Source organism: Lithobates pipiens, unplaced genomic scaffold (genome assembly GCF_037356315.1).
Source record: "Lithobates pipiens isolate NorthernLeopardFrog02 unplaced genomic scaffold, aLitPip1_a1.2 Scaffold_13, whole genome shotgun sequence".
Lineage (NCBI taxonomy): Eukaryota > Metazoa > Chordata > Amphibia > Anura > Ranidae > Lithobates > Lithobates pipiens.
The window spans coordinates 135,810,209-135,833,155 of NW_027507718.1; the positions used below are offsets into that span (position 1 = coordinate 135,810,209).

The 22,947-nt window shown below is 41.4% G+C and overlaps 1 protein-coding gene across 3 annotated transcripts in view; it reads left to right on the forward strand.

The window, feature by feature from the left end:
• The first annotated feature begins 342 nt into the window (after positions 1–342).
• The window catches only part of MADCAM1 (mucosal vascular addressin cell adhesion molecule 1), a 39,412-nt gene continuing 16,807 nt past the window's right edge, over positions 343–22,947 (forward strand). The window contains exons 1-4 of one of the 3 annotated variants that reach the window (XM_077475619.1): positions 343–774; positions 7,640–7,912; positions 9,515–9,820; positions 14,143–14,346. In XM_077475619.1, coding sequence (XP_077331745.1) covers positions 720–774; positions 7,640–7,912; positions 9,515–9,820; positions 14,143–14,346 — 838 coding nt within the window. In that variant the 5' untranslated portion in view covers positions 343–719. Of the gene's footprint in view, positions 775–6,809; positions 7,913–9,514; positions 9,821–14,142; positions 14,347–22,947 lie in introns of those variants that run through there. The other 2 variants (XM_077475620.1, XM_077475618.1) reach the window with 2 other exon arrangements.

The window sequence follows — 22,947 nt, forward strand, 5'->3', positions numbered from 1 at the left end:
TGAGTTATTTGAATGGCAGAGAGGGCAGAAGGTGGTAGGCGATCTGCACAACTTTTCAGCAATGCCTGCTGCTGTTAACCTTTACAGCTCTGCAAGCCATCTGCAAACTGGTGGAAATGGGTTCATCTCCAGAAGAGGTTTTATAATATTTGTTTTTCTTTCTTGTGCCATAGTGTATTTTAAAAATATGATCAGCAAAATCATGAAATGTAGTTTGCTAGCCACTTTATCTTTCCAAATAAAATGAATGATTCTGTGTGCGGAAACACAAACTGCATTATGTGATATAGTTTGTGAATGTATGAAATTGCATTGGTATACAGCAGGAATATGCAATTAGCAGACAGCTACAAGTACCATCATGCCTCTCCCTATGGGTGTCATGCTTGTTGCTATGCCTCTTGGGACTTGTAGTTCTGTAACAGCAGGAGGTCTGCTAATTGCATATAGCTGGTATAGAGGATAAGAACCTTTACAGAAAGACGTCACTGCACTTTTGCAAAACGAAGTTGAAATTCCCTGCTGATGTCCCATATTTCACTTCTCGGAATCCCCATATTTTTCATCATGATTTTTTCCATCCTTCATCTGAATTTTCTTGAAGTCAAAAGAGTCCCTATCCCTAGACAAGGTCACGCCTGTATATATAAATCTTGAGGAAAGAGTAAGCAATCGTAAAGAGGAAGGAACCCCTTGTGACAGAACAATCGTTCAGACCCATGGCTCCTTCTGTGATCTGCTGTACACTTCTACAACTTTTCCTTCTGGTCAGCGGTAAGGAAAAAGCTAACACCTATGCATTTATTACTACGTAACAGCTGCACTATCTACTATTCTTCCCAACTATTTACTGTTCATCCTAGAAAATACTTGTATAACTGATGACCTTGTGTGTTAGTTTTAAATTTATATACTTAACCATTATATTGACACATTGTTATTGTGCCAATATTTCAGCTAAAAGTATAAGTTTTTTTTATTGCTTTGAATTTTATTAATCATGTCACTGACAACTGACTAGAGTTTAAACAAAAATAAATTAGGAATGCATTATATGCTTAATTATATTTAATTTTGAAAATTACGGTAAGCAAACCAAAACTTTGGTTTCCTATCAGGTCAAAACTTAAAAATGTTTAAGCTCAAAACATTTTCAAATCTGGCATCATACCAATATTGCACAAATTAAAATCTAATGATAAATATACTATACAATTAAAAAGACGATACATTTTAAAATGCTGTCTGTTAAGTAATTTATTACTTTTATAATTTATATGATAATGAATTGGTTTGAAAATCAGATTAATCAGAAAACTACAAACATTTTCATTCTTTGAATGTTATACAGTATATAAAGGTATGTCCAGTCTGAAGGAACTTAAAACTTAGGGATAATGTTTGCTTTATAATATATATTATAAATAATATAATATAGACTAATACAAAATTTATTTTAAAATGTTTAAAGTTTTAAAAGTTTTTATGCTCAAATTTTATCTAGGACAGCATTTCTCATTTTTTGAACTGCAGAGCAACCCTTAAAATAATTTTCAGGTATCAGCAAACCCCCTGCTAAAATTATATCTACCACTCACATTAAGTAAATGTGATCACTGAAATACCAAGTATATGGTAACCTTGATGTGTTGGACACCCAGAGGGAATTGTTTTTTCATTTCCCCACAACTCTATATGAAAAAAACATTTTCAGTAATAATCTTGAAACCAATTGAATACTACGCATGGCCAGAAAAACACAGACCATGAAAACATGGCTAGTGGAGAAATGCCCCTTTAGGTCAGTGCAAAAGTGTACCATTCCCATTACCTTGGTAAGTGGCAGAGGAGCCCATGTTCAGTGGAAGGAATGCCCATTTATATGCCTCTTACAATGGTGATCAGTGTAGTGCCCCTTGCATTGTTGGTCACTGGCCCCATGCGACTCCAAAACCCTCTGTAGGAACCCTTGTTGAAAAAGCCAATATATCTGTAGCAATATGTTATTTAACTGCAGGTGTTTACTCATACTTGCAAACACAGATGTGTCCCACTTTCAGTGTACAAGGCTAATTGGCGGATCTAACGTAATAGAAATTTACGAACGTTTTTTTTTAACCAACGTGTTTGTGCAGAGTTTTTATATAATCATTATGGCGAAACTGGGACACCACTTCAAAATGCTGTATCTTTGATCCCAAAATGTCATCCTGTAGATTTTTCTTTAACTAATGAAAACATCTGCAAGAATCTGTCAGTTCCTGATTACTTGTGGAAGCCTAGTATTCTCACGATGCACAAAATTATATAATATAGAAAGACACTATCAGGACAAATTGTGCCCTTTTTCATTTAAATTAGCATTAGGACTATCGTAAAATTTGCATAATTGTTGAATTCATAAAAAAAAAAAAACTCTGGTCCAAATTACAATCTGCACAATGACAGCAGTGAATTACGTAGCTGTTAAAATCTGCTAATTTTTATATTAATTATTTTTATTTTACTGGAGAATTCATTTAATTTCAAAGATCCCAAAATGCTGACTGCTTGTGTTGCTGTCATTACTGCAGATGATATAAATAAATGTTACTTTTGGAGGGATATTATGCACTATATACAGCTAGTGCAGAATTAAGACAAAACAAGACCCCCACCCCCCAAAGCCATCCTCTGTATAATATAAGAAAAATACAAAGAAAAAAAAAACTTATTTGATCTCTGTTAGCCAGTTGCACACAAGGGTAATGAATATTTTAAATTTTTTAACAAATTAGGAGTGCTTTATTGAAGCGCAAAGTAAAAAAAAGTCTCAGAAAAAGAATACAGTGCCATACATAATGGACAAATAAAAGCAGAACATTAGGACCTAACCATACAATGCCATGTAGCAATAACCTCATATACTAACAAAAAAAAAGAGAAAATTCTCAACCCGCATGAGGCACCAAATAACACCTGAGACATTATCCATGCTCAAATATGACCATTCAAGCAGGCAGTAAACCAAAGGGGGAGAGAGAGGGCAAAAGGAGCAGCAGAAGGGGGTGGGGGTATAAGAAAACAAGAATAGAGTTAAAGGATGAAGAAAGGTCAAGGGTGGGAGGTGGGAGAATCCAATCGCATCTCAACTCGAGGTCCAAGGAGACCAAACTTTATCATATTTCCAGGGACAGCCACGAATCATATATGTAAATTTATACATTGGCAGGGTAGCATCCACCATATCTTCCCAGGAGGACACTGCAGGGGGAGTTGAGGAGGTCCACTTAAGTAGGATTCATTTTTTTTGCATAGTATAAGACATACGGTATGAAATTAACAATTTAGCATGGTGAGAGCACTGCTCGTCCTCATGAATTCTCAGAAGGGCCAACTCCAGGGAAGCAAAAACACCCGACCAGAATTTTGCACTATTTGGATAGTTCCAAAACATGTGTAGGTAGGAACTTAGGTGATCACAACCTTGGGTCGGGTACATCTTTTGAAGCTTCACAGGGGTGTATAATATCCTATTCAGAAACTTGACTTTGATCAGTTTGTTCCTGGAAGACAATTATCAATTTAGGATCACAGTCACCCCAGCTTTCTCTGTCCAGAGAGGGAATTTCATCTCTCCACATCACCTATACACGCTCAAGTGTAGGGAATCAGTATTGTGGTGGGCCCTGTATAGAGTGAAAAAGGGCTCATCTCTATCACCCTGAGCAAGCAATTCCTCAATAGAATCAGCCCGAAGGAGAGGCAGCTGAGGAAACTGTCAATAACGACATTGCATCCAAGCTGCCAAATTCAATTTCCCAGTAAGTTGCATGAAAGGCAAAAGGGTTCCAGAAGGCATGATATCTGCCAACATTTTTATGCCCTTTTGCACCCATAATTGAGGGCCAGGGATAATATGAAGTTGGGGGGGTGAAGGGTTACTCCAAATGGGTTGGGCAAGATGACCACTGATTCAGGAGCAAAAAATTATGACGGGCAACCCCCACACTCTTCATTCAAGTGGCATGTGTCAGATTCGAAACCATGGGCATAATAATTTACTGAGGTTTACTAAGGAATTTGACAGACTGTGTTTAAACCTGAATAATGTTCAGTATAGGCGAGTAATATTCTTCATTGTCAGTGTTGTAATATACTCATTTATACTCATGTAAGCATGCTTATAGATGAATAAACATATGTATGCAAGTAAATTACTGTACTCAAATGTAAAAAAATGTTATAGTTGTTTTACTGCTCTGTACTCAATGCTGTATTACTGATTTTTACTCAGCTGTGTGCATAGACAAGAATGCATCTAATTTATAATCAGTATAAAACTCTGCGTTTTTTTACTCCTGTGTGCAAGAGACCTTAGATTGTCAACCATTTTGCTTTCTATTACTTTATTTTGCCTTAACTGGGTATAAAGGTTTCATTCTAAATGGCACCCAAAAAAATGGTGTGATTTTGCCATGATTGTCACACAACAGAATCGTGTTGCAATTGTGGAAAAACACACCTTTAAAAACCATGTGAAGCTTGTCGCCCAAAAAGGAGCTGGAGCTTCTTTTGGGCGACAGCTGAGCATAGGGCAGCAAATTGATGTGTTTGGGCTGCTTTTTGCATGACATGCGGAATCATGTGAAGATCGCCCATACAAAATTGCGTGTGGGAATGCAAGTTCCAACTACATGAAGTGTGAATGTGATCTGTTGCTCATCTGTAAAGCGTTTCAATCCGGGAACTTGTCAAACAATATACTTCCATCTCTGGAACATCAGTTCTGTATAGAAGTTCCCACTTTGCAGTAGTTGATTCATTAAAATGCCCATTGTCAGCATAAAAATTCCCATAGACTTTATAAAGTGCAGAGGTTTCCCTCATATTATTTCTTCTTTTAGTCAAATGTTCCTAAAGGAGAAGTATGGGCAGAGGTTTTTTTTGGCCCTATTTCTCTTATGGATTAGTAAAGTGCAGTTTGTTCTGCACTCCTCTGACCCATTTTCAGATGACAGAGAGCTAAAGCCCGCTGTCGGCTGATGTCAATCAGCTGGTCCGGACACTGGATCAATTCTGACTTTACCTTTCGGGATCCACCCAACGGCCTGTAGCGGTAGCTGGCAAAGCCTCTCAGTGAGCCGCTGGGAGACTGAGCCAGCCCCTCCCGCCCTCTGCACAACTCAGCACTGCAGGGAGTGATGGAGGGGCAGAGCAGAGAGCCGTGACTGAAAGTCACAGCTCTCTGCTCTAAGTGGAGGGGAGAACTGAGTGATCAGTGGTGTTTGATCGCTCAGTTCTCAGTGTAGGGGAGGCTGGGGAAAGATGCAGCATTATATTGATGCTGCATTAACCTAGGTGAGAAACCCATACTTCTCCTAGGCTTTTTTCTCTTAGGAATGAATGTTAGGGGATGTTACATTCACCCTATGAGAGGCAACAAATAGAAACTGACATTTCACACATATTGCAAACATTACTGATATTATTTGTGACCTTTACACAAATGTGAAGACATTCGTGCAAAGTGTGATTTTTATACATAGACTCCAAGTTCTCTACTTCAGCATGTCAGAGGGAGGTAGTAACAGGAAGTAGTAATTGTGGAGTAGAGCTGCACACTGTGGTTGCAGTGCTGATTGCTAGATCTGAAGTCATTCTAAATATATATTATTTCAGAATGGCAGAAGCCTGCAGAACAGTATAAAATGCAAAAACTCAACACGACATAATAAAAACTTTACTGTTCATCAGTTTAGAGTTAAACCACAATGATGGCCCTTAGATTATTCTTCTACCTGTTTGGGAATACTGTATATGTGTCATGTATGAGGTATATAGTATGTCTGTCCATCCTGTTTGTATGTGTATGTATGCATGTACTGTATGTATCTGTGCTGTGTACAAGGATCATGTTTGCAGTAGGCCCCATCCCACAAAGATTCTGCCCTATCATTCCAACAGTCCAATGACAGAACTTTAGTGGCCAGTAGATAATGGACTTCTGAATGATATGGCTGGACTTAATGCAGACCTGGGCAGTGCAGTTAAGGGGGAGGGTCCCTATGGAGGAGTAGAGATACCATTAACTGGTGTGTTTTTTTCAATAAGCTGAAACCCTGGATGAGACCATCAAATTCTCTTACTGTCTTTGAATCTATATGTGTAAATACATCCAGTGATAGACATTTGATGTCACAGATGTATAGATTGGTTCTTGCGACACAAAACAAAAGGGTTCCATATTTTATCAGAGAATGGGAATGAGAATTAAAGATAAGAAGCTTTGGGCGGCACAGTGGTGTAGTGGTTAGTACTCTTGCCTAGCAGTAAGAAGGGTCGCTGGTTCAAATTCCAACCACGACACTACCAATGGGGTTGACGCCCTGGAATTTTTTGTTCCACGAAACTTCCATAGGAGGGGGGGTTAGTTGGAATAGATATTGTAAAGGGAAGATGGGGTATATATTCACCTTAATAAGAGGGAAGTATGGCTCATAGAAGCCTCATACAATACTTATATATGTTTTGATTGGTGTTTAAGAGTGGGCTTGAGATGGCTCAGAGAAGCCTCCTAAGATAATAATTTTTGGAGGTTTTTTTGTTTTTGTTTTTTTCTTATGACGTTGGAATGTTTGAAGGGTAGTATGATAAGTTGGGTCTTTGGTGGAAGGGGGGGTGTGTAAAGCACAATGAACACAATACATTTGGAGGAAGGGGTGGGGGGGGGGGTATTATTAGAGTTGGGGAGAGAGAAGAGGAAGGAAAGGGGGCAAATGTTATTTTTGGGTCTTTTTTTATTTTTTTATGTTACTGTTCGTTTTTTTTTTTGTTCGTTTTTTTTCGACAGGGGGAGAGGGTTGTCATAGATAAGGATGTATTTATTTTGATAATATATGAATATTAGCGATATGAAGTATGTTTTAATGGATATGTTGGAAAATGAATAAAAAGTTTAATAATAAAATAAAAATAAAAAAAAGATCTACCAGCAACAGTGCAGTGTGAGGCCTTGACTGATTGGATACAGATTGATTGGATAGTTGAATATTTGTGGGTCCTTATATTGCACAGTGTTGGTAAATCTAAGTTAAAGTAATTCTAAAGGCATGTTTTTTACCTTGACGCATGAAGGTAAAAAACCTTCTGCATTCAGCTTCCCCCCAGAGCCCGATCGCGATTCAGCGATGTACACGAGAGCTGCTGCTCTCCGGGTCTCTGCCATTGGCTCCTGCCGCTGTCAATCACAGTCAGGGAGGAAGGAGCAAAGGGTGGGACTAAGCCATGCTCGGTGTCCCATAGACATACAGAAGCGGCTTGGGAGCAAGCACGCTCGAGTGCCCCATAGCAAACAGCTTGTTATGGTGGGCACTCCACAGGGGGAGGAGCCAAAAGCATTGGGGGGGCCTGAAAACAGGAGGTTTGAGGCTGCTCTGTGCAAAACCATTGCACAGAGCAGGTAAGTATGTTTGTTATTTAAATAAATAAAATAAAATTGTAGGTTTATTATAACTTTAATTGTACAAAGATTATACAGTCCAGTTGTAACATATATGGTGAGATTTAATGATAAAGCAATCAACCATGTATTGTGTCACTTCTGATCATCTCTGTGCATGTATGCATGAGTTCTTAATACTTTGTTTCATTTCTACAGCTAATGACATCTTAACTATAAATCCTCAGAACCCAATTGTGCCACTTGGAGGGTCAATAAAACTAAATTGCTCCATTAATAGTCCTTCGTGTACTACTAACTGGAAGGGGCTTGACACCAACCTTGGCAGTGTGTATACTGTGCCTGGTTATAGCGTCCTTACTATACAAAATGCCAGTATCTCTATGGAAGGCACCAAAATCTGTGTTACAACCTGCCCTGCCCCTGGTCGCAGCAAGAATTTGCAAAAGAGTGTGTCTCTTCAAGTATACGGTATGAAAATGGGTTTTATATATTTATTTGTGGGGTGTAATAGGGATATACAACACAGACAAATAAATAGCGGCGCTTATAGATGCAAATTTTATAAAAGGCTAATTGTAAATACAATACTTTAGCTGCCATGTATTTAAAAGCATACTGTTAAACGTTTTTTCATTTTTTTTTTTTTTAAGACGCACTAAAGCAAGTAAGTATTTCACCCTCTGTTTAAATCAACTAAATGCATTCCTAGATTAAGAAAACAAAAGCTTTCAAAGTCTTAAGGCCCATACATGTGATACGAAAATCGGAGGGAAAAATTCATACAACGAGCTGTCTGCCGATTTTCGCATCGTTAGTATGGTGCTTTCGAAAGCCGATTTTCACTTTTTCGTCAGACAAAAGCTGGATGTGCAGACTATAACATTTTGGTTGGATGTGAACTCAATGACTGATTTTGTTTTCATTAGTACGGTTTTCGTAGGAAAAAAATCGTAAGAGCAAGACTACGAATACTCAGAAAAAAAAAGAATACATACAAAACTATTCAACACATTACGTCACTTCTGATGTTGTATTCTGTCATATGAAAATTTTTGTATTGTGAGTAACCTCTTCACTTTCGACATGAGACTAGCATGCCACAAAAAACGGACGTTTGGTCGTCCGAAAATCTGATCGTTTGTACGAGGCTTGAGCCCAGGTTCACACTGATTTTACTCCTGTATATCAGTCCCAATTTCGGACTGGATTTCAGAGACATCGGTGCAGAAACCTGTAATGTAAATCGCAGCCCGAAATCACAAAAAGTATTACATAAACTACTTTTTGAAATCGCAAATGCAGCGTCGCACCGATTAGGACAGTGCCATTGAGCAAGAACAAACTCTGGACTGCCACACTCTTGAAGAAAACACCTTTCTTTATTTAAAAAAAATTCACATCAAAAAACAAAGAACACGGCAGACAAAAGAGCTGACTTTTCGCACTACAGTAGTAGCAAAACATCAGCTCTTTTGTCTGCTGTGTTCTTTGTTTTTTATGTGAATTTTTTTTTAAATAAAGAAAGGCGTTTTCTTCAAGAGTGCGGCAGTCCAGAGTTTGTTCCTGTTCATTGCTACTAGCAATTGCCAGCACCTACAGCTTCTGAACCGAGAGAGAGGTTCACCATCTGTTTGTGTTCCTGGAGCAGTGAGATCTCCCCCTCTTCCTAGGACAGTGCCATTGCCAGCAATTGACGCCGATTTGACATGCAATTTGACATACCCAGCATTACAGTGTACTCAGCATTACAGTTCGTTCCTTTACTAAATCAGCTATAGCCTGAGTAGAAAACATGCCCCCCACTGACTCAGACCCATAGCTCTGCAATCAGCAAAGTTCATATTTTCTGCTAATTAGTGAGGCCTGGCTCTGACTTAGCAGGGTGTGTGTCTGAACTCTGCAGAGAGATCACTGCTTCCCCAGAGAGAACAGGAGTTCCACTATACAATTGCTGGAAGGGGACCGGTTTTTATACTCAGGCTATAGCTCCTTTAGAAAGAAAATGAACCGCAACTGTTTTTTATTACAGAATGCACTTTTCTATGCAATAATTTCATGTCCCTGTTGTAGCTCTTCCAGAAAAACTGCTTCTGAGCATCAGCACAACAAACAGCAATTCCTATCTGCACTGTTTAATGAAAGGAATGCATCCTATGGTTGACATTGATGTGGAATGCTATAGAAATTCAAACAAGTTGGGCAGCTATTCTGATGATATTACTTCTGATGACGAGTTGGATATACACAATATCACCTGGAGCTGGGAGATCAGCAATGAAGATTTGAAGTCCCAGGCTATATACAGATGTGAAGCACGACTTTCTATAGGTGAACGGATATTCAAAAGAGTGGGGATACTGGAGATACCTAAAGAAGGTACTGTACATTTAAATCATCTTGTGTTATTACAAACTGTCGTATTTCTTCTATTTTATAGTTTTATTTATAATTTCTATAAAGAGTTTATAGTTTTATTCATATTAGGCAACATGTCCTATTCTTCATATTGGTAAGAGATACATTACCCTGGTTTTTGTCTAGTATTTTAGTGGAGCGGCTAAACAGTGCAAGGCCTATTACTATTATTAATTTACAACAATGCTGAACTAATAAATGTACGAGGAAGACACGGATGTTCTTATTCTCTGGAGATCATAGGTGTAATAACCCATGGAAACCAATCAAAATTCATTCAGCTTAAAGTAATATTAAAGTGTTACTAAACCTACAACAATAAAATCAGTCAGTAAAGCATGCTTGTTATACTTACTGTGGAACCTAAGGGGTTAATTCTGCACTATGTATAAAAAGGCTGTTTCATCCTGTCTTGTGTGATCCTTCCTTTCCTCCACTGTCCCCAATTCATCTACTGATAGTACAGAACTCTTGGAGACACTCTGCACATACTGAGTTTGGTGTGTAATCCTAGAGAGTTGTTCTTTTTTATTTTTTGGGAGAGTGCATGCGATCAGTACAGGGCCAATCAACACCATCCAGACAGAGGGTCAGGGGTCATGCAGCCTCATAGGACAGACAGAGGAGAATGAAAAAGCCCCCTATAAGCTCTAACCAGTCCTCTGCCAGGCAGCAATAGAAGTCAAAAGACTGCTATATACTGCTGATGAGAAAAGGTATTTATAAAAAAAAAAAAAAAAAGTGGGAGACCAGATATAGTGAATGCAGGGTCCTGGGTTTAGTAACACTTTAAACCTTAATTTGTTTTTAATTATTATTAAAATAATAAACATGTTTTACTTACATGCTCTGTGCAATAGTTTTGCACAAAGCAGCCCTGATCCTCTTTTTCTGGGGTCCCCCGCCAGCACTCCAGGCCCCTCCTCTTCGACATGTGCCCCCGCTGTCTATGGGGGCATCTGTGCGGGCTCGCTCCTGAGCTGCCCTGTCCATTGACACAGACTGGACAGCTCAGCCCAGCCCCCCATTCAGCGTCACAGCACTCTCGTGCACATTACTGGATCGGGCTTAGGTAAGTACAAAGGGTGAGGGGTGGGGGGGGGCTTAGTGAATCCTGCAGCTCTGAAACTTCGGTAAGGCAAAGGTAAAAAACCTTAAAGGGGTTGTAAAGGTAGAATTATTTTTTTAATCTTAATACATTCTATGCATTATGATAAAAAGCCTTCTGTGTGCATCAGCCCCCTACACCATTGGCTCCCATTGCTGTCAATCAAAGTCAGCTAGCCAATCAGGGGAGAGAGGGGGCTCCATGTCTGAATGGACACAGGCAGCTGTGACTCAGCTTGGGTGTCCCCATAGCAAGCTGCTTGCTGTGGGGTCACTGAACAGAAGGGAGAGGGACCAGGAGCACAGAATAGGGACCCAAAAAGAGGAGGATCCAGGCTGCTCTGTGCAAATCCACTGCAACAGGGCAAGTAAGTATAACATGTTTGTTTTTTTTATAGGCTTTAGAACATGGGTCTTCAAACTACAGCCCTCCAGTTGTTCAGGAACTACAATTCCCATCATGCCCAGTCATGTCTGTGAATGTCAGAGTTTTACAATGCCTCATGGGATGTGTAGTTTCACAACAGCTGGAGGGCCGTAGTTTGAGGATCCCTGCTTTAGAACCATTTTAAGTCACACCAGTACACAATGGATTATACCTGCTTGCTATGGATTATTGCACTTAACGAAACACTAAACTCTAGTTAAAAAAAATTCTATTTAAGTACGTGTTAACTAAAAAAAGTACCTTCTATTGCTCTCAATCTTCTCCTAATCTCCAAATGACCTCTTTTGTTTTTGCTGTGATCTGAGTTTCTATTAGAAGGTGGCTACGTTCATTCTCCATGGTCCCACTGTATGTAGGAACATAACCATCCTCTCTTGCTCTCTTGAGATGGACTGGGGACTATAGACTATGGAATTTGTAATGTGCATAGAGCAGAGCACATGATCACAATGTAATGTGCACTACTGGTTCCCAACAAGCAGAATTAATTGGGAAAATGAGAGGTTTGGAGCCCACAGAGGACGTTACAAGAAGGCAGAATAACACAGTAGGAAACAATTTCATGACAAATTTATTACAGGGCGATTAAGTAGTGGATATGTGTGGATTATTTATGGAGAATAAGGATATTGTTTTTGGTCACAATAATTAGCCTAAAATATAATCTCTTCATTGAATAAGGCCACATGTTCCTTACAACAATGCATAACATGTGAATGCTGTGAAATTCAGCACCCTAACCACATTTACAGCATCCAAATAGCTACTTTACATCAAACTCTTTCGACTACCTTAGGCGGGTCCACACCAATTGCAGAGAAAAAGTTTTTCTCTGAGGGTTATGATTGCAGCTAGCTTGTGTTTTTATAGTGCAAGGCACTGTTTCCCACTTTTTTCCAAACTAGTAGATGTAGCAGCTTACAGTGATGAGACAAACCATTTACCAGTGACGGGGTGCTTACAATGATCAGTTTTTATTTTTTTATTAATGTAAAACCTTTATCCAAAGGGGAGAAAAAAAAACTGTTTACTGTAACTGATTATAAAGCATTAGGTGGATTTTGGCTTCAATTTGTTAGTGTATGTGAAATTGTGAATCTGCTAGTCTATCTAACACCCCTCTCCCACCCATACTGACAATAGTGCTGTCTGCTGTGCTCCCTGTGGGCATGGAGGTCACCAGAGCTTCACAGATTGACACTGGAGTCCTCTTCCCCTCCTCCATGACAACATCAGGGAGCTAGTGTATGTTAGAGACCTTGCACTCCTCCACCTTCCATTTGAGGATGCCACACAGATGCTCAATAGGGTTTAGGTCTGGAGACATGCTTGGCCAGTCCATCACCTTTACCCTCAGCTTCTTTAGCAAGGCAGTGGTCGTCTTGGAGGTGTTTTTGTGGTCATTATCATGTTAGAATACTGCCCTGCACCCAGTCTCTGATGGGGATCATGCTCTGCTTCAGTATGTCATAGTACATGTTGGCATTCATGGTTCCCTTAATGAACTGTAGCTCCCCAGTGCTGGCAGCACTCATGCAGCCCCAGACCATGACACTCCCACCACCATGCTTGACCGTAGGCAAGACACAGTTGTCTTTGTACTCCTCACCTGGTTGCCACCTCACACGCTTAACACCATCTGAACCAACACCATCTGAACCAAATAAGTTTATCTTGGTCTCATCAGACCACAGGACATGGTTCCAGTAATCCATGTCCTTAGTCTGTTTGTCTTCAGCAAACTGTTTACAGGCTTTCTTGTGCATCATCTTTCTTCTGGGATGACAGTCATGCAGACCAATGTGATGCAGTGTGCAGCGTATGGTCTAAGCACTGACAGGTTGCCCCCCCCCCCCCCCCCCCATCCCCTTCAACTTCTGCAGCAATGCTGGTAGCACTCATACATCTATTTCCCAAAGACAACCTCAGGATTTGACAATGAGCAATTGCATTCAGCTTCTTTGGTTGACCATTGCGAGGCCTATTCTCAGTGGAACCTGTCCTGTTGAACCACTGTATGGTCTTGGCCACAGTGCTGCAGCTCAGTTTCAGGGTATTGGCAATCTTCTTATAGCCTAGGGAATCTATATGTAGAGCAACAATTCTTTTTTACAGATCCTCTGAAAGTTCTTTGCCATGAAGTGCCATTTTGAACTTCCAGTGACCAGCATGAGAGAGTGAGAGCAATAACACCAAATTGAACACACCTGCTCCCCATTCACACCTGAGATCTTGTAACACTAACGAGTCACATGACAACAGGGAGGGAAAATGGCTAATTGGGCCCAATTTGGACATTTTCACTTAGGGGTGTACTCACTTTTATTGCCAGTAGTTTAGACATTAATGGCTGTGTGTTGAGTTATTTTGAGGGGACAGCAAATTGACACTGTTATACAAGCTGTATACTCACCACTTTACATTGTAGCAAAGTGTAATTTCTTCAGTGTTGTCACATGAAAAGATATAATAAAATATTTATAAAAATGTGAGGGGTGTACTCACTTTTGTGAGATACTGTATGTGTTTCATTTTGTAATTCCTGCAAACTGTGCTTGGTAAAATTAAGGCAATGTTTTTATCAGCAGCTGACAATATTCTACCCCATTCATAGGGATACATTAGCTCCAATACATTCAAAGCTCCAGGAAGTAATTAAGGTTCAACATATGATACATTCTGTGTTTTGGTGAAACAATTTTAACCATTTCCTTTGCTTTATTCATAGTGAGGACCACTGATACTTTGGCTAGAACAGTGACCGATACTGAAAACCAAAACACCGCTATGACTACAAGAACACCCAAAACATTTTCTACAACCACAGATCCCACAACTTTATACACAAGAACCCCCAAAAAGTGGACCCCATCACCTCCGTCTACATCTAGCAGGGTCACCACACACAAACAATTCCCCACTTCAGACACAGGTAAACAGTTTTTTTTTTTTTGTTGTTGTTTTTTTTTTAGCATTAAAGGAATTCAAACTGCCATTACTGACCTCTCCAGAAAAGGCTAGTGACCTGGCTGCTATGATCATGCTTTGGCTTTCATACTATCTGAGTCGCAGAACACATATACGGAACAGGAGTTTCTGATGTTTCTCTGTCAGGTCTGTAACTGATAAAAAGTGCTGGAGCCAGGCAGCTAGTATTTTCAAAAGAGGATCAGCTGTGGAAGCCAATGCATTTTTTTAATACCTTACATACAGTACTGTGCAAAAGCAGGTGTGAAAAATGCTGTAAAGTAAGAATGCTTTCAAAAATATATTTCTTTATTGTACATCATGAGAAAAAGAGCTTTAAGTAATTACTTAATGGGTTATAGGCCACCTTCAGGTGTTGACACTGGTAAACCCAATCAAAGGAAGTTTACTCCCCCCATATAACCCCTCCTCCTTCCAGGAGCACATCGGTTTTTTCTCCAGTGCCTAAGGTGTTGGTCAAGAGTGAAGAAAGGGATCCATGCTGGATTTAAATTCCTCCATAAAAAGAAGCCAGGTCCATCCAGAAGTGCCACTGAGGCCTAAAGTGGATGGTACCTGGGACCTCGTATCCGAAGCATGAGGTTTTGCCAGTAATGCCCCTGTTTGTTGGGCTGGACCTCAGGAACCCAGGGCTTAGGTCTTGTTACATTACCTCAAGCTTGGGGTAGCTAATGGGGTGTTTATACAAGGCCCAAGGCAGTTGGACCCCATTTTTACAAACCCAGTCCTTGAGGGTTTGCTAAGCGTAACCCGCTGTGATGGGTGAAAGTTGGATTTTCTGTTAAATCCTGCGCGATGACAAGGCAAAGGAAGAAAACTTAGATATTAAAAACATCTATGCATTTTCTTTCATTTAAGGAAAAGATGTTGTCATGCCTTAAATTCTCCACTAGATGGAGTCTTTGCACATACCTTACTCATTTGTCTTACTGTTTGCTCAGTTCTGTGTCTGATTGCACAGCACGTGGAAGTAGATTTTTGCAAGGTAATAAATCTGCAAAAAAATTTTTTTTTCCGCCACTAATGGGACCAGAAGGTTATGGGGACAGCAGCGCTGCACCCCTCTTACATTACACCCCCCCCCCACCCGCCATGGGGGATGTGGAATGTCCCGATATTTTACTGCTAGAGTTTGCTACTCTGGCTGTATTTTTACACATGTCTGTTCCTCACTACAGGTGGCTCCGCCCCCCCCCCCCCCCCCAGGCGCTGTAAACATTTTAAATAAAAAAGGGGCAGAATTTTTTCTGAGGGGTGGGGCCTATTGCAGGTGCCCTGAAATGTGTCAGTTGTGTCAGTCTCTCCTCTGCTGATGAAGAGGAAACAAGCTGCCTGCAGACAGGGACACATGAGCTGTGGAACACTTATGGGTTGCAAAACTGACATTCCTGATACAGGAAGGACACTCTTTTCCAGCACTAAGGTGAAGTTTATAGCAGCTTTAAAAAGTCATGACTATTTTGAGCGATTTAGTGCAATGTGTATAGCGCCTCTGTTTTCTGTACTTAGGACTATGCCTGCCAAAAAAGACACCACAAAGGACAAAAGAGTAAAAGTTTCAACCCCAGGCATTGGGATTTCCAGCTGTATTTCCATGCTGTTATCCTCGCCTGAATTACCAATTATGGCAACTCAGGGTGAGCCATTGGAGAAAATTGATGGTGCAGCTGCCTATCACATCTCAGCACCTGTATACGTAACTAAAGATGCCCTTTCCGCCTCCCTTCAGGGTCTGGAAGAAAGATTAGCGGCTTTAATCGCATCCTCTATTCAAATGGATAGGAAGCGTACTAGGTCCTCCTCCCCCCGGTTTTACCCTCAATCGGTCAGGAAGAGAAACAAACCAATGATTCTTCTGCAGAGGAAACAATGGCAGATGAACCTTTTTTAGCTTCTCAAATCTGAAAAATTGCTGATACTGTCTCATGAAAACTTGGCTTCTTCATTAGGTTCTTTAAAAACCTTCCCATCCTTTGCATACGTTTCCTGCACATGCATTACTTGAACAGCTTATTTTTGCGTAATGGGATAAACCAGATAAACATTTTCTCCCTCCTAAGAGGTTTTAAATTCTCTATCCTCTGGAGGAGAGATTCTCCAAAAGATGGAAAGTACCAGCTATTGCGATTCCAATGTTAATAATAACTTAACTTGTCCTGTAGACAATGCACAGATGCTTAAGGATCCAACAGATAAGAAGTTGGAATCCCTGCTAAAATCTGCTTTTTCCATAGCAGGTGCTCAGCCCGCAGTCGCAGCGATAAGGGTCTACCAATCCCTAAAGGTCCAATTTAAACAGAGCCTTAGAGAGCTTCCTACACAACAAGCTTGGGATTTGGCTGAACTACCTAAGGCATTATGTTTTGCCATAGGTGCCATTAAAGACTCTATTCACCAGGCATCCTTATGCTTATGCTTATGCTTGTACATATGCACAGAATCCTGTGGTTGAAAAATTGGTCAGCTGAAACACCATATAGAACACCCTAACTGGGTTCCCCTTTCATGAAGAGGGACTGTTTGGAGAAGACTTGGATAAATATATTAAGACAATTTCTGCTGGGAAAAGTACTTTTTTACCAAAGAAAATAGAAATGCCCTTCATTTAAAGGGGCTCTTTCCCCTGCGCCAAGGCCTTCCGCCTCTAGGCAGTGGCGACGGCCTTCACTGTCAGACTCTAGAGGAAAACCTCAGGGTCAGACCCAGGCTTAAAAGAAGCCCTGGGACAGGAAATTCACAAAACAGAATCCTTAAGCCTTAATCATCAAGGTGCGGAGAAAACTTCTGCAATTTTCAGAAGTCTGGGAAAAGGAAATTCAGGACAGATGGGTCATCTCCATGGTAACGCTGGGGTACTAGCTGAAATTTCGGGACTTTCCACTGTCTCATTTCCTGAGTTCAAGCGTTCCCAAAGATCCAGAGAAAAAACTCTGTTTCTGGCACTAGACCGATTAATATCTCAAGGGGTGATCATACAGATACCCACAAAAGAGCAAGGTCTGGGGTTTTATTCAAATCTTTTCATGGTACCAAAACAAAATGGATATGTCAGACCCATTCTAGATCTAAGAAAGCTAAATCAATTCCTGAAGATTCACTCCTTTCGTGTGGAGACAATCAGGTCGGTAGTTTCTATCCTTCTAGGAAGAGAACTTCTGGCATCAATCAAGGATGCATATCTGCATGTCCCTATATTTCATGCTTATCAAAAGTTTCTGCAGATCAAGTTAGAACAGCAGCATTTCCAATTTGTAGCCCTGCCCTTCCGGCTAGTCACAGCCCCTCGAGTGTTCACCAAAGTGCTGGCCCCACCTCTAGCCAGGTTAAGGGCACAGGGCATAACAATCATAGTGTACCTAAACGATCTATTACTTATAGATCAATCAGTGACTCATTTGGAGCAAAGCGTACGCACTACAGCCAACTATCTGAAAAGTTTGGGTTGGATTCTCAACCTAGAGAAATCTTCCTTAACCACTTGCCGCCCGCCCTATTACAAATTGACGGCGGCAAAGTGGTTTCATTATCCTAACCCGACGTCATATGACGTGATTAGGATAATAAGCCGCTGCGCGCCCCCGGGGGCGCGCATCGCGGCGATCGTTGTTGCGGGGTGTCAGTCTGACACCCGGCAACTACGATCTCGGTAAACAGTCTCCGACGGAGACTCTTTACCATGTGATCAGCCGTGTCCAATCACGGCTGATCACAGTGTAAATGGGAAGAGCCGGTGATCGGCTTTCCCTCACTCGCGTCTGTCAGACGCGAGTAGAGGAGAGCCGATCGGCTGCTCCTCTGACAGGGGGGGTCTGTGCTGATCGATTATCAGCACAGCCCCCCCGAGGATGCCCACACTGGACCACCAGGGACACCACTAGACCACCAGGGAAAAGGTAATAAAAATACATAATCCTCCCTAGACCACCAGGGTGCCAGTCAGCACAATGGGTGCCAATCAGTGCCCATAATGGATGCCAATCAGTGGCCACAATGGGCATCACTGATTGGCATGCATTATTGTTTGGCACTGATTGGCATCCATTACTATAACACCGATGCCGCCTATAAGTGCCCACCTGTGCCGCCTATGAGTGCCCACCTGTGCCGCCTGAGTGCCCACCTGTGCCGCCTGAGTGCCCACCTGTGCCGCCTATCCATGCCCACCTGTGCCGCCTATCTATGCCCACCTGTGCCGCCTATCTATGCCCACCTGTGCCGCCTATCTATGCCCACCTGTGCCGCCTATCCATGCCCACCTGTGCCGCCTATCCATGCCCATCCGTGCCGCCCATCCGTGCCAGCTATCAGTGCCAATTTGTGCCACCTATCAGTGTCCGTCCGTGTCGCCCATCCGTGTCGCCCATCCGTGTCGCCCATCAGTGCCGCCTATCGGTGCCGCCTATCAGTGCCACTTCATTGGTGCCACATTGGTGCCCATCAGTGCCACCTTATCAGTGCCCATCAGTGTAGCCCCATCAGTGCCCATCAGTGAAGGAGAAAACATACTTATTTACAAAGTTTTGAAACTGAAACAAAAAAAAACATTTTTTTTTTCAAAATTTTCGGTATTTTTTTTATTTGTAGCGCAAAAAATAAAAACCGTAGAGGTGATCAAATACCACCAAAAGAAAGCTCTATTTGTGGGAAAAAAAATGATAAAAATTTCATTTGGGTACAGTGTAGCATGACCGCGCAATTGTCATTCAAAGTGCGACAGCGCTGAAAGCTCAAAATTGGTCTGGGCAGGAAGGTGTTTAAGTGCCCTGTATTGAAGTGGTTAAATACCACTAAAAAGGCTGGAGTACTTGGGTCTGATCATAGACACTGCCCAGTAAAGGGTGTTGTTGCCTCAAGCAAAAATCTATTCCATAAGAGAGCTGGTGCGGAGGGTCAGGTCAAATGGCAATCCCTCCATTCGCCTCTGCATGAGGTTGCTAGGAACCATGGTAGCTTCATTCGAAGCAGTTCCCTATGCCCAGTTCCATTCAAGACTGTTGCAAACAGTATCCTATCTGCTTGTAACAAAACAATTCAAGCTTTAGCCTTACCAATGTGGCTGTCTCCAAGAGTGGCCCAAAGCCTCACTGGGTGGTTATTAACCCAGAATCTGCTGAAAGGAAAATCTTTCAGACCAGTCATCTGGAAAGTGGTAACGACGGATGCCAGCCTCTCAGGCTGGGGAGCAGTGATAGAAAAGACCACTGTCCAAGGACAGTGGTCAAGAACCGAAAGAATCTTAACCATCAATATCTTAGAGATTCGGGCAGTACATCTGGCTCTAAAGGCCTGGACTTTCAGGTTACAGGATTTTCCTGTCAGGATTCAATCCGACAATGCCACGGCTGTGGCCTATATCAATCACCAGGGGGCACCAAAAGTCTGTCAGCGCAGAGAGAGGTGAACCATATTCTAACTTGGGCAGAAAGGAATGTTCCATGCCTTTCTGCAATCTTCATTCTGGGAGTGGAGAATTGGCAGGCGGACTACTTAAGTCGCCAGCAGTTATTCCCAGGGGAATGGTCTCTTCACCCTCACATATTTAGGATTGTTTGTCAAAGGTTGGGGACTCCGTACATGGATCTTCTAGCATCTAGGTTCAACATGACGTTGGTCAACTTTGTGAACAGAACAAGGGATCCATTTGCATGCAGAATGGATGTGTTAGTGACCCCATGGGATCAGTTTCCACTGATCTACGCATTCCCCCCTATTCAGTTGCTGCCTCGACTTCTTTGCAGGATCAAGCTGGAAAGAAAGCCGATAATTCTGGAGAAGGTCATGGTACACAGAAATCGTAAAAATGGCAGTGGTGGGCCCATGGTCTCTCCCACTACGGCCGGATCTGCTCTCTCAGGGACCGATATTCCATGCTTCCTTACAGTCTCTAAATTTAATAGCTTGGCTATTGAAACCCACATTCTAGGAAGCCAGCTTACAGAACTATATATTATGGAGTCTGGAAGGCTTATGTTTCCTGGTGTGAATCCAAGGGTTGGCACCCTCGGAGATATATCATAGGCAGAATTCTTGCCTTTCTACAATTAGGGGTAGAAATGAAATTGGCCTTAAGTACTATTAAAGGCCAAGTCTCAGCTTTATTGGTCTTATTTCAAAGACCACTTGCTACTCATTATTTAGTCCAGGGCTTTATACAAAGGGGGACGTGGCTTTATCCACCCATAAAACCTCCCTTGAACTCTTGGGACTTAAACTTAGTTTTGTCTATGTTACAAAAACAGCCATTTGAACCAATACAACAGATTTCCTTAGTCCTTCTGACAAGTAAGTTGGTATTTTTGATTGCTGTATCCTCAGCAAGGAGGGTTTCAGAATTGGCTGCTCTTTCTTGTAAGGAGCCATATTTGATTTTCATGAGGACAGAGTGGTGTTACGCCCTCGTCCAGGCTTTTTGCCAAAAGTAATTTCAGGTTTTCACCTGAACCAAGATATTGTCCTGTCATCATTTTTTCCAAAAGCATGTTCCAGGAAAGAAAAGTCACTACATTGTCTTGATGTGGTGAGAGCAGTGAAAATCTATTTAAAGAAAACTGCACAGATTCGTAAGACTGATGTCTTATTTATTCTGCCGGAGGGTCCTAAGAAAGGACAGGCAGCGTCAAAATCCACTGTCGCTAAGTGGATTCAGCAAGTGATAATTCAAACTTATGATTTAAGGGGTTTGATTCCCCCGTTTCAGGTTAAGGCTCATTCTACCAGGTTGGTTAGTGCTTCTTGGGCAGTGCGTCATCAGGCCTCCATTGCTCAGATCTGTAAGGCTGCAGCTTGGCCTTCAGTGCATACATTCAAAATGTTATCAGGTGGATGTTGGGAGGAATGAGGAAATCGCCTTTGGGCACAGTGTGCTGCAAGCAGTACTATAGATCCTCAAGTCTGGGTGTACCCTGCGGGTGGTTTTCTGCAACCCCTCATGTGGCATTGCTATGGGACATTCCATTAAGTAATTACTTAAGGCTCTGTGTCCCATGATGTATGACAAAGAAAATAGGATTTTTATTACAGCTCACCTGTAAAATCCTTTTATTGAAGTACATCATGGGACACAGAGGTCCCGTCCCTCTTTTTGGATACATGTATATTGTTTTGCTATAAAAACTGATGTGTTCCTGGAAGGAGGAGGGGTTATTTAGGGAAGTAAACTTCCTTTGATTGGGTTTACCAGTGTCAACACCTGAAGGTGGCCTATAACCCATTAAGCAATTACTTAAGGCTCTGTGTCCCATGATGTACTCCAAGAAAATGATTTTACAGGTAAGCTAAAAGGTAAATCCTATTATTTTAATTGTTTATTTTTATCAATTTAAAAAATGCAAAGTGATCGAACAGAAGACAGATTTAAATCAAATCAATATTTGGTGTGGCCACCCTTTGTCTTCAAAACATCATCAATTCTTCTGAGTACACTTGCACCCAGTTTTTGAAGGAACTTAGCAGGTAGTTTGTTTGGATCATCTTGGAGAACTAACCACAGATCTTCTGTGGATGTAGGCTACCTCAAGTCTTTCTGTTTCTTCATGTAATCCCAGACAGACTCTATGATGAGATCAAGGCTCTGTGGGAGCAAACCATCACTTCCATGACTCCTTGTTCTTTTTTATGCTGAAGATAGTTCTTAATGACATTGGCTGTGTGTTTGGGGTTGACTGTCCTGCTGCAGAATAAATGTGGGGCCAATCACACTCTTCCCCGGTATGGTATGATCAATAAGTATCTGCCTGTATTTCTCAGTATTGAGGACACTATTGATCAGGCAACACTGAGGACCGTAGACGCAGTGACCGGCCAAAAAAACTTAATGCAGCAGATGAGACACATCATACTTACTTCCTTCAGCATCGGAAGATGTTCAGCAGTGCCATTTGCACAGAACTGCAGAAACCAGTTGGACCCAGGTACACCCATCTACTGTCCAGAGAAGTCGGGGCAGAATTGATCCTCACAGAAAAATTGCAGCCAAAAGGCTAAAACCTCTGAGATGGAAACAAAGCTAAGCGACTCAACTACAGTGCCTTGAAAAAGTATTCATACCCCTTGAAATTTTCAACATTTTGTCATGTTACAACCAAAAACCTAAATGTATTTTATTGGGAGTTTATGTGATAGATAGACCAACACAAAGAGGCACATAATTGTGAAGTAGAAGGAATATGTTTTTCAAAACTTTTTACAAAAAAGTATCTGAAAAGTGTGGCATGCATTTGTATTCAGCCCCCCTGAGTCAATACTTTGTAGAACAGTGGTTGTCAACTCCTGTCCTCAGGACCCACTAACTAGGTTTTAGGTATTACCTTGGGGAGATGCAGACTTGAATACTGAAATCCTAGAACCGCAAATGATAGCACCTGTGATGTATTTCAGGTATAATTCAAACCTGGCCTCCTTTTAGTGGGTTCTGAGGACAGGAGTTGAGAACCACTGTTATAGAACCACCTTTCACTGCAATTAAAGGTGCAAGTCATTTTGGGTATGTCTTTATCAGCTTTGCACATATACAGTGACATTTTTGCCTGTTCTTCTTTGCAAAATA